The 13291-nt window shown below is 34.5% G+C and overlaps 1 protein-coding gene across 11 annotated transcripts in view; it reads right to left on the reverse strand.

The window, feature by feature from the left end:
• Btrc (beta-transducin repeat containing E3 ubiquitin protein ligase) overlaps window positions 1-13291 on the reverse strand; it is a 186462-nt gene that overhangs the window by 49941 nt on the left and 123230 nt on the right. The window contains exon 1 of one of the 11 annotated variants that reach the window (XM_071610981.1): window positions 6611-6634. The exons of the other annotated variants lie outside the window; for them this stretch is intronic. Coding sequence (XP_071467082.1) covers window positions 6611-6619 — 9 coding nt within the window. The 5' untranslated portion in view covers window positions 6620-6634. Of the gene's footprint in view, window positions 1-6610; window positions 6635-13291 lie in introns of those variants that run through there. 11 annotated transcript variants of the gene reach the window in all.

Here is a 13291-nt window from a genome sequence, read left to right on the forward strand (position 1 = left end):
CCCCCAGCCCCTACCAGATCCCCACCCCTTTTAATTTTTCATTTTGAGACAGGGTCTTGTTAAATTGCTGAGGCTGGCCTTAAACTTGTCATCCTCCTGCCTCAGCCTCCCAAATAGCTGGGATTATGGACATGCATCACTGTGCATGGCATCTCCCAATGATTTATTATCAAGATTATAGTGGTTGTGACCAGACGACTACTCTTCTGTCAATTTAATTTTCAGCATTATAACTTATAGCCTATTCTACATAGAAACGGTTTTCTTTCAGATTTGAAGGGCCATCAAGTGCCCTTAAGGTCAGAGTGGCATATTAGCTGTCATAATAAGTAATGAATATGGACAAGAACTGGGCCTCAATTTCCATTTGAAATAATTAAGTTTCATTGGAAGTTACAAGTTCAATTTGTGGAATCAGCTTCTAGTGATAAAAATCTAGTAGGCCTACATCATAAGTAAGTATAAAAGTGGGCTGATTCAGAATATAAATGAACTAGGATAGTAGCAGTGAGAATCGGGGTAAGAGAAGCAAAAACTCAAGACGTTCTAGAAGATAGAGTCTTAAGAATAATACCAAAGAGCCAAGGCATTACTTATGGAAGAAGCAGAAGAAATTATTGTAAAGGTAGAACTGCATAGGATCAGATAAGCCCAGGATCAAGACCTGTGTTGGCTACATACAAATTACATAGGCCTGAGCAAGCTAGTTACCCTCTTGAAGCCTCATTCCCCACCCCACCAAAGATAAATACCACTTATTTTCTAGGGTTGTTATAATAAATAATTAGTTATATGTAAAAACTGCTGATAGCAGGGTGTAACACGTGTATCTAGCTAAGATGTCCTTATTTTCTAGTACCAAGAAATCATCTCAACAATTGAGACTATATATATCAGGACATTCCCACCAAACTGAAATTTTAAATGAAACTTCATGCCAAATTCTCTATGCTATGGTACTATGTATTGGGATACTTTACAGATATGCTAACATGTATGGCCACCATTAGCTAAAGAGATTGAGGACAAAAGAAAGAAAGAAAAAAAAAAGAATACTTAAAACGTGTTTCAGATTATAAAAGCTCTAGGCACAATTAGAGGAAACTATAATTTAGGACAAATTGTGTGTGTGTGTGTGTGTGTGTGTTTCTCTCTCTTCATATGTATTTCAATATATTTTAGAAAATATATACTGAGAATATTCCACACTTAAGTGCTATACTCGAGAATGCAAAAATAACCTAGGAAGTAAATACTGATAAGTTGATTCTAAAATTTATTGGAGAAATGCAAATCTTAAAGACTTACTACCAGAGTTCAAGATTTTGATAAAGACCCATACATATAATATGGTCATGTAGTTTATGACAAAGGCAACAATCCAATATAGTGAGGAATACACAGTTCAATAAATGGTACAAGGTCAAGGAGAAATCACAATGAAAAAAAAAAAAAATAGAATCCTTCCCTCTACCTCATACCATATACAAAACTCAAATGAATTGTAGATCTAAACATGGAAAGTAGAACAATAAAAATTTTAGGAAATATCTTCATGCCATTGGTGTAGGCATATTTCGTAAACAGAATGTAAAAACATTAACAATATAAAGCAAACATTAATAAATCAGACTCTATTAAAATTAAGAACCTCTGCTCATCAATAAACACCATTTACAAAGTAAAAAAGCAAGTCACAAAGAGGGAAAAATAGACTGATGCCTATATCACACAAAGGACTTGTATCCATAATTTATAAAGAACTCTCACAAATCCTTAAGAATACCTAAAACCCAATAGAAAAATGGGCAAAATATTTTAGCACACACCTCACATCCAAGAGGTTAATCAACATCAAAGAGAATAAACAAATATCAATGAGAATAAACAAATTATAATTCTGTTCAATAATTAATATGAATGGCTCTTAAAAATATTAAGTCCATGAAGCCAAATAGAAGAGGATATAAACTGTAATATTTTCATTTATATGAAGCTCAAAACAGTCAAAACTCATGTGTGGTGTTAGAATTGAGGATAATGGTTAAAAGAGGGCAAGAGTAAATTCTGGTAATATTTTGTTTCTTCTTAAAATCTGAATGGTGGCTATACAGGTGTGTTCATGTTGTGAAAATTCGCTAATTAAATTCCAGAACACTGTGCTAGGAAATGATTATGTTCATGCAAAAGGAAATAAGGGTGAATAAATTCCCATTTGGTTATAAACTGTCCTAAGCCTTATTTTCTGACATAAAGGAAACACAGTTTTCTAATAAAAACAGATTTAAATTTTTGCCAGAAAGAGCCTGAGCCTCTTTTCTTCACTCGCAACCCTATGGCCACATAGAGACAATTGTTCCCACATGCCACTACTCTGAACAAGGTTAGAGCTCCCTCTAGCACTTTTAACTAAGGAAGCACCACAGGCCCTTACAGAGCTGACACAGTTGTGGTGCTGCCCACCGTTAAATGCAATATGGTGATTTTTATTTTTAATTTGCTTTAATTGTTGCTATGATATGAATAATTAATAGGCTGCCTAAGCCAGTTTTGTAAAGTTCACAGTATAGAAAGCCAGAAGAGAAATATCTAGTTAGAAAGAAGGCTTAAAAATGGTTATAACTGCTATAATATTAGAGAATTCAGAATATTTATTCATGATTTGTGGCAACATTATGTTCCACCACCACCACCACTAACAACAACAAAAAATGCTACTAAAAGCACTATCTACTAAAAAATCTTCCCAGTCCCATCTATTTTCCTCTTCATGGCTGCATAACCACTATACCTATAGTACTATATAAGAGCAAAGTAGGTCAGTGTTAGGAGAACCTTGCTCTTTGGTGGAAGAGAATAGGAGGGTTTGGCTGTAAACACTTAACCTAGTTCCATCCATTCTAAAACAAGTATTTGTCAGCTTTAAATAACCCCCTGGACAATACAGACCTATTCAACTTGAAGCCTGTATTCTTTCCCCACGTTTGGAAACTGCTTTCTTCACTGATACGGCAACCACTGGAACTTATGATATCAATGCCTTCATTCAACAATGTCTACTCACGTTTACGTATCAACAGAAAGTATAATTTAGATATCATATTGTACTCCTACACAATTCACACAGAATTTGAGCAGGTGTTAAAAGTTCAAAGATTAAAATACACACAACCACTCTGGGAATGCAGCCAGAAATAAAAGGGGTCTTATTTTTCATTGTTGGATTTCAAATCTTCCCACCCACTCTGAAAGGAACATTGCTTGTTTCAACACTTGTTAAAACCAACACACATATAAAACCAGCTAACTAATATAATAAGTCCCTTGAATCAAAGGAGAATAAGAGAAAACAAAAAGACTGTGAAGAGTCCCCTTAAAATTTAATTCATTTTGGGTAAGACTATTAGGTATTATTCAGAATTCTGTTCTCAAGATTAAGAAATTATTTTCTGAGTGAAACAGTTTTATTAACCTTTTTAAAGCATATGTATCACTTAAAAAGTACATCCATAATTAAAGGAAGCTTTAGCAATATCCAAAGTTAATTCTTATTTTGTTTTTCAGCATTAGAAATGAAGATGTAAACCAGTCAATATGATTTCCTTTCTCATTCTCTGGTTATGGACAAGCACCTTCTGTGAAGGACAGTATATCACAGACATCAGTTCTGGATCTTTCCTGTACATAATACAAAGCCAAGATGCCAATTCACCACCTTAGACTGGTTTTGCATTATATCTGCTAGTCACATTATCATGGCCACACTCATTCTTAGAGCAGTTCAAACAAGGGGTAAAATATTATTTGAAAATAGTTATTCATTAACCTACTGAGAGCCTCAATCATGAGTTGTGCTTTTCCTAAGACAGGATTCGCTGCAGCTTCTCTTTCAATTCACCTAGTATCTGTTGGGAATTGTACATCATGAACTAGAACAAGAATGACAGGTCTAAATTAACACAACAGGAATGTGATTGGATGCTGTTTCTTGCTTTCTCCATTTCACTCTCTTTTGTGGCATTCAAAGGCTTCAGAACCCTGGCATTAATTAAGCAACAGTTTTATTACACACAATCAAAGCCTGAAAAGAAACCCTAACAGACACCAAGAGGAGATTACCAGGTCAATTAACAATTATACTTTTGTGATTGCTAATTGAGGCATTTTTTAAATATTTATTTTTTAGTTTTTTTTTTTTTAGGTGGACACAATATCTTTATTTTATTTTTTGTGGTGCTGAGGATCGAACCCAGTGCCTCTCGCATGCCAGGTGAGCGTGCTATCACTTGAGTCACAACCCCAGCCCCAAATTGAGGCATTTTTAATTTTTATCATCTCATGTAGAATTCTGGAAAGAAAAATACTATGAATGCAAGAGAAAAAAAAAACAAACAAACCTAAAATGTATTACCAAACAGTGGTTTTACACAACCAACTAACATATTTTTGTGATTTCCAAATCCTGGCTAATTGGTAGTGAATTGTTGACATTTAATTGACACCACAGAGAATGTTTTAAGTAATCCTCCTTTTTGGCATCCTAATTTCTATATACTAAAATTCATAAACAGTGGTTGAAAACACAGGGCCATGAGCCAGACAGTATGGGCTCAAATGTCAGTTCTGCATCAGTTTCTTCATAGGTAAATGGGGTTATATTAAGTGCAAATGTATTTCAAACTACTAACTCAATGTCTGGCACACTATAAATATGCAATAAATAAAGGTGCAAAAAGTTTATCAAATTTGATGACACAATCTCTGGATTTTAGTACTTTAAAAAATGTATTTCAGGGCTGGGGATGTGGCTCAAACGGTAGCGTGCTCACCTGGCATGCGTGCGGCCCGGGTTCGATCCTCAGCACCACATACAAACCAAGATGTTGTGTCTGCCAAAAATTTTAAAAAATAAATATTAAAAAAAAATTCTCAAAAAAAAAAAATGTATTTCATGGGCTGGGGATGTGGCTCAAGCAGTAGCATGCTCACCTGGCATTCGTGTGGCCTGGGTTCGATCCTCAGCACCACATACAAACAAAGATGTTGTGTCTGCCGAAAACTAAAAAATAAATATTTAAAAAAAAAATTCTCTCTCTCCCTCTCTTTAAAAAAAAAAAAAAATGTATTTCACCACCTGTAATCCCAGGAACTCAAGAGGCTGAGGCAGGAGGATCCCAAGTTCAAGGCCAACCTGGACAACTTAGTAAGACCCTGTCCCAAATTAAAAAAACTAAAAGGGTTGGGTATGTATCTCAGAGATAGAATGCCCAGATTTAATCTCCAGTACCACAAATAAACAAAACATATTTCACATTTTTTTGTGTGTTAAGTTAGACTCAACAAATATAATTTGAGAATCTACTTTATACAAGTGAAAATTAACCCTATATGAACTCTACAATGAGACAATTTACTTTTGCACACAATTTGCCTTTTACAAGTAACATATATTCAATTGTGGAAAAGCAGGGAGTAATTAATAATTGGAATCCCAAGCTTTGACATGTTAAGAGCACCAAATAATGGTATTAATTTGCAGTCAACAGTAACCTAAAGAGCTAACTGAAAAATTAGCTACATAAGAAAGACTCCCACTTACTTACCCTTAGTGCACGTTTTATTAAAATGTTGAGAGAGTGGCTCCTATAGTGCCCTAGGTTAGATTTACTCAAATTTATATAATTCAGTACTCATACCTTTGAAAAGAATACCATATCCAGAAAACTGTATCATTGCAAATGGAATCTACTGCAATCTGAATACCTTAGGTGTATATAAATATACACCTATATAATATAATCTATCTTTTGTATATAATCTATCTTTTGGAGGATATAGCTTTTAAAAATATTTTTTAAAAGCTATATTTCATGGACTTAATAAATTTCAGAAACCACATCTTCTTTTTATTATCCAGAGAAAAAGTTAAGGAAAACTTCTCCAACCTATCAATGTTAAAGTCTAAAATGAAACTGTATTAATTCCACAAAAAATAAATATAAAACAAGATACAAGGAAACTGATTTTTAAAAAGTTCCCTAATTAAATTATCAGGTTTATAACTCTAAGAACAAGAGAAAAAACACAAACGAAAAATTAACCTCACACATAGATGTAAATAAAGCCACTCTTTAGGTTGCCCATTAATCCACAAGTGGCACATTCATCTTATTTACAGTATTATACCCCCTGCCAAGATATTCCATTACAGAGTCACGCTACAGACTCCATAGTTAACACTGTAGGAACCATTTCTTTTTAAACATAGTTTTCTTTCTATATTTCCCTTTTGATTTGCTCCCAGGCTTAAAAAAAAAAAAAATCTGTAAACTTAAATTTCTTACATTATTTGTTATTTCTAGAAAATGTAGGAAAGTGATGTTTGAGGTTATAAAACATAATTATGTTCATTCTAGAAATATTTTAACATTCCTGTTTGTCACACAGCCTTAGTGCTCCATGTGAGCAAGTACTTCTTACATACTTTATAAGTCTGGAAATTTATGACACTGTCTTTCCACTACAGAATATCCAGGAAGTTAAAAAAAAATCTACAACAGTAGTACACATGTATGTATGTATTTTGTTTGTTTTCATGAACATATTTCACCTTAATCATTCATCCCTGTCCCAAGCCTCCTCTCTGGGACAGGATTTCCACATCCATCTAAATCCTGATACCTTCATCCTGTCTTCATAATCACCAAACCATCTAGAAGCATGAAGAGAAATATATTTACTAAAGGGTAATCAGATAGACATGGGCTTTGAACTTAAGAGAGGTTATTTTTAATTGACAGAATTAATAACCAAGCCCAAGTAGAAAAAACAAATTTTTTATGAAAGGAATATTAATGCATGCTTACACTGCAAATCCTGACATACAAGATATCTGTTTTCCAAAATAAAGTTAAAAATAATTACTAAGGAATGAGTCACCACCTTGAAAGGTTGTCTAATAATGTCCCATTCATTTTGTGAGAAGAATAATGTAATATGGAGTCATTGAGTCATCTTAAATACTTTACAGATATGTCTACTGTTTTTCATTTAAGTGATTATTATTGAATAAGCATTGAAAGTTATAAAATTATCAGCCTAGTAGCTTAGAAAAGAGAGAGTTGTTATAAAAACAGGCTCAATTTAACTTTAACAAGATTATTTTAACAACCAACAATAAAAAATTAAAAAAAAAACCAAAAAACAAAAAACAAGATTATTTTAAAAGCAGTAAAAGTGTGAGAGGTAGAGGGAAGATATTTAAAAAATAATATTTGTTGTATGTCAAAAGTGCTATATCAAAAGGGGTAGAGTTACAGATGCAACAATAATGGCTGGGCAGGGGAAAGCGGACTGGTAGAAGAAATGCATGGGGCCTCCAAATACTTCTGAAGGGCAATCTAGTAAGGACTCTCAAGTCAGAAAGACCTGAATTCAAAACTCACTCAACAACTTACAGATATGAAAACTTGGGGAAAGGTTCAACTTCTGTAAGATTCAGGTTCTTCATCCATAAGCTAGGGGTAACAGCCATCTCATCAGGTTCACATGAGTATTGAAATAGCTAACACAGCTGTGAATGGATAATTATGAATGTAATGCATTCCACTATTATCATGTATGTAAGGAAAAAAAAAAAGGAAATAGCTAACACATAGCTAGGACTATAAGGCCAAAACACTGGGACTCGATGAATATTGTATTCTACATCCTCCTCAAATTTTTGAGTGGCGCAAAACTAAAAGGAAGAAAAAAAGAAATAAATATTTCCCATCTTTGAAGATACATGAAAAAGAAAATGGACATTTAAAAATCTTTATATGTAATAATATTCCAAAATAAAAAATTGAGGAGAGGGAAAAGGGAAGAAAAACTTAGAAAGGACTAAAATAGCTTCACAGAGTCAACTGGTTCTGTAATAAGAATTTTAAATAAAGGTGTGCTGGATGAGTTTCAAAGGACCAATAAATTTTCTCTAAGGTGACTCAATCATTAACTTTGGAATTAGTAGAATTTAAGGTGACTTGGCAATTTAGTTCTATCAGGAAATTAAAAGGGAGTTCTTATTATTCAGACAGTTGAACATTTCTGAGTACTAGTATAAACAAACAAATAAATATGCACTCAAAAATGGGCCCTCTTTTTAACATTGATCTTAAGAAGCAAAACTTTCTGGAAAAAAACAATCCTATCAACAGGAACAAATATTGGCAGGATTACTAAATCAGATAGAACTCCACACTCAGGAAAGAGGGAAAACACAATTATATTTTTGTAGAAACTTGGTATAGAGTGGAAGAGTAATTTAAATTCATAGCTTATTTGCCTTGCATATTGAAGTCACAACATAAGAATAGAATTTTACATGTATGGATCCTGAGCTCATGGGTACTTAAAGGTTCAAAAGGAAGGCTCGGGTTTCACAAGCTTTGTAAGTGATCTTTTTACACCGTATGACTAAGAACATACTTATTCATGGAGAGTTTGAGGCCAGCCTTCTTTTTTTTTTTTTTTATTTTTTTTATTGGTTGTTCAAAACATTACAAAGCTCTTGACATATCATATTTCATACGAGGCCAGCCTTCTAAAACTGAAAAACTAGCAGAGAGAATAATGTTTACACTCATGAACAGCCACAAAAACCTTTAACAGCTTTTAAGAATAAAAATCTCTCTGCCAGATTAAGGAATAATAAAAAAGTATATTGCAAAATTCTAACAATAGGCTTTAAAATATTAATATGCACAGTAGCACCAGGGTATGTTGGGGGGAGTAGACACTGGTACCATGTCACCCATCTAAGATACTGATCCATACAATTCTCTGTGAATATTTTCAGGGAAAGCCCATTATTGGTTTAAAAACAAAAAACCTCTGCTAAAATCCCAAACTTAATATTAAGGAGATTTTTGAGGGGAGGAAAGAGAAGGTACTAAAAGGAAGTGAGGAGCTTTTGTTTTGTCAATTTTGCATGGAGGCATAATATTAGGGACTTAAGTACAGTATCTTACAGCTGCAGGGCTACAGAATTATGCATATTATGATGGATTCAATCTACATTAGTTATAAATACAATGAAACAAGTTCTATTAACTATGATGAGAAAAGATTGCCTTACACCTAACCTAAATATTTCATACTGTACTCTAGGCTCTTTCTTACTGTACTCATATGGGTACCTGATAACTAGCCTTTATGCATTGATACTTTAAATAAATGCTTAAGTCAAATACTTGTTAATATCAAGAAAAAAATCTCTTTTATATATCTTTGGAACACCTTCCTCTCTCTCTCTCTCTCTCTCTCTCTCTCTCTCTCTCTCTCTCTCTCTCTCTTTTTAATACCAGGGATTGAACCCAGGGGTGCTTAACCACTGGGCCACATCCCCAGCCCACTTTTGTATTTTATTTAGAGACTTACTGAGTTGCTTAGGGCCTCGCTAAGTTGCTAAGGCTAGCTTTGAACTCTCAATCCTCCTGTCTCAGCTTCCCAAATCGCTGGGATTACAAGCATGCTGGAACACATCTTAATTCATTTACATAGATAACATTATATTACTTGCTTTTACAATAAATCACTAAGCTTAAAGTATAAAAACTAACACATCGCAGCAAATTCTGATGGCATCCTAAAGTTAAATCCTTCTAAAATGGTCTAGAAAAAATTGTGCTGATTTCTTTCAGAAAATTTAACTCATTAATATATTCCATAGCCTTATACCTCTTTTTTCTAATACTGTAAGGATGATAAGGTTACAATTTTAGTATAACTAAGCTTTAAATGAATGAGTCAGCCTTTAGACTCATAGATTTTTTTTCCTCTTCCTCCTATAAATATCACATTGGATTGATATTCAATTCTCAATTACATAAATTGAAATAGCACAGCCCCAATACTGAGAAGTCAATGGAATAGAAAATATAAAAACAAACAGCAAATTTCCAAATAAACAAAATCAGGAAAAGAACACAATTTAACTATGCCATAACTTACTGCCTGGATTTTGCTCCTCTTTTAAATAACTCAAAGTGACAGAGGGGCTCCAAACCAGAAAACCCTTATGCTACTTGCAAGGAAAACTCTACTTTGGAGGGATAAAGTAGGGGGAGGCTGACAAGGCAGAACTTTATAAATTTAATTCCTAAGATTTCCTGATTTTAAAAACTCAAAATGCAAAACCCAGAGTACAATGCTTTTCAAAAAGTGCTGGTAATCAAAATCCTAAATGATCCCTGACAGAAGTCTAGTCTACAGATTATTAATACATCAGCCATATTTGTGACATTACTTTGGAAAAGGTGGTAATGTTTCTAAAAGTCTGTAAAGCAGCTCTAGAATGGAAACACAATGACTAAATACAGCAAGAAGAGGGCAACATAAAACCCACAGCTTTTTACTTTCCCTTTTCAGAAATTGTGCCTGGCACTGTGCAGCTGTGGTGCTGCCTTCATTGCGCCCTCCATCATGCCCTCCATTTCTAGTCTTGCTAATTAAAAGGTTGATCACAGAACAATGCTCTTCTCATTAATTTCAGTGCTCCGATTGGGCAGGATCCCTGCTTACCCCACCTGATCTTTTCACACTGCTGAAGTTAATGTGACAGGAGCCTGAAGATGGATTACCTGCTGCCATATTGCCCATCGCCTCCAATCAGGAGCTATCTGTGTAAACTGATTGTTCTAATTTGCTCTCATTATTTTTACAATATCAGGAGAAAATAACGCACACAGCTCACTGTCAAACCCATGAAAATCAGCCATTAGTTAAACCTAGACACTGAGTGGCTTTATTAGAGGCACTGCAGTTTATTGATGTAACTCTAGTCAAACAAGGCAGCATTTGCTTCAATAGAAGGAAGTGTTTATACTGAAAGTAAATATTTATTGTGATAATACCACAGCAACAGGATATTTTGAAGAATTCTGTTCTTATATCAGAAGCTTGGTTTTGACACAAATTATACAGCAATGAAGGGTTGGGTCAGAGTAAGAAAGTAAGCAATATCTGATTCATATTTAGTAGAAGGAAAATCTAACTATTAGTTCAAATCTGTAAGTACTCTTCACTTCTATACTTGTATATATAACAAACTCCATCCTGTGACTATAAACACTAATCAGTTAACAAGAATGGCTTTCATTTGTCATATAACAAATATTTTTATAATACAGAAATATTATTACTTAGGAATCAAAATTATTTCTATAACGATCATACAAGTATATTTTTTAAAATAAGATTTTATTCTTTACAGTGTAAGTTTTCAACAAGATTGATTCCATAATCTTGTATCACAGATATTCAGAATAATTCTTAATTGAAAATAAGCACCTCAGAAGAGCCAGCTAAGCAAACAAGCTGGGTTTAAATCCTTTTAGTTAAGTGATGCTTTCTTAAAGCAGAACTCAGCATCAAGATTCAGTATTTAATGAGAAAATATCTTTAAAAGATTTGACCTAGACATGAAGAAAATATATATTTCATGTTATAAAAAATATTAAACTTCAGAAGAAATACATTAAATTTTGGCATTTCTAGGTTTGGCTGAGAACGTTTTAGAAAAATATTGGGTAAATGATTCCTGAACCGCATTTTAGTAGGTTGGAGAGAAAGAATATAAATAATAGAAACCGATGCCTTTTAAATAAAGGAATTTAACTAATCCCCACACTCCCCACCTTCCCCTCTTTAGTATTAGAAGAAAACATGGCTTCCTCCTGTTTTGTTTCTACATTAAGATTCCTAGGTAATGTGAAGGGAAGAGTATGCCCTTCTAGCTGCTCCCCTTTTAATGGCCACTTTTCTTTCTCTAAGAAACATGTGCCATGCTTTTCTCCTTAAAATTCCTGCACTAAAAGACTGCACCATACTGCACTCCGCAAAACGTGCTGATGGCGCCAATTACAAGCCCCCAGCCGAATGCTCCAGCCCCCACCATTCGGGCAGATTTATGCGGACTCTTGCCGACGTTATTACAAGTCAGAGTTTATTGGGAAATTGTTACATTATGCGGAGTGTCTAACAAATTGCTTATGCTGCTATAATTGGATTACAACAGCCGCTTGCTCCCACCGGTAAGATTAGGCAAGTAGGACTCCTGCCGATCTCTGAGCGTTAGCAGTAATTTTATTTGCCTTGCCTCTCTCTTTCCTAACAACATGCCTCTCTCCCTGCCAGCTGTCTGCTGAAAAGGCACAGGCTTGTTCCTTGGCCTTAACAATGCAATTACAGCCCCGCAGATCGCACTGTTTGTGCATTAAGTACAGAGCCAAAACGAGGCGAATTGATCGTTTGACTTTTGGAGAAGCCATGTGATCTCTCTGTGCGGGTGATCCGACATGCATCAGCAGGCAATACTGCAGTCAATTCTTGATGAAGAACTTTCTTCTTTCCCCCTTAACCTTTCCTTTTACACTGAGGAAGACACTGGGTTTATGTCACACTAATCTAGATCAATCCACAAAGACAAACTCGATCTTATTAGCTCCCTGGCTAGACAGGAATGTAGATTCTAGCATCTTAAAGTGCCTCAGTCAAATAGATCAGGGGTTCCCAACAGCTGAACTGCTGCTGCTTTCTAAAAAAAAAAAAAAAAAGGTTCATAAAGAGTTCACTAAGAAAGAGAAGTTTATAGGAATACTACAGTTTCAAAGAACTGCAGGAAGTTTTAGGTTTTGTCAAATAAAACTTCCTAGTGATGGCTTTGTTAAAAGCTCTGTCTATATTCAAAAACCATCTAGAGTCAGAAATGAAACCTGTGTCCTGCCTTTCTGTGCTGATCTGCTAGGCTGGAAGAAGCTAAGGAGCAATGTGCTTAATCAATGCAGCTGGACCTCAGGCTTAAAAATAGTCAGTCAATCTCCAGTTGGGCAAAGTTTTAAACATATTTGTTAATGGCTTTCAGTTTCTTGTCTCTTTTTCTTGTATGTTTAACAATAAGTGCCAGTAGCAAGGAGGCTGTGGAAGCAGTTACTCTGAATCTAGGGTATAATTCATTAAGATTCTGGGCTGAGGTCTAGATTTGTTTTTTAATTAACTCTCTTCTGGGTTGAAAATAGCTTGAATTATTCCAATTTTAACACAGACCAGGATCCCTGTTTACAGTTTCCTTAACAATGGCATATGCTACTTAGGGTTCCCGAAGCTGATTACACAACAAATGTGCAGTCAATCTGCTGATCCATTTTGGTACCCCATGTCTTAAATATCATGCCCATGTAGAAGGAAGTATATTTTTACATCCTTAATCTGACAAACACATACTCTTGTCCATATGAAGATAGTCCTTGCT

The sequence above is a fragment of the Marmota flaviventris genome, chromosome 4 (genome assembly GCF_047511675.1).
Source record: "Marmota flaviventris isolate mMarFla1 chromosome 4, mMarFla1.hap1, whole genome shotgun sequence".
Classification (NCBI taxonomy): Eukaryota; Metazoa; Chordata; class Mammalia; order Rodentia; family Sciuridae; genus Marmota; species Marmota flaviventris.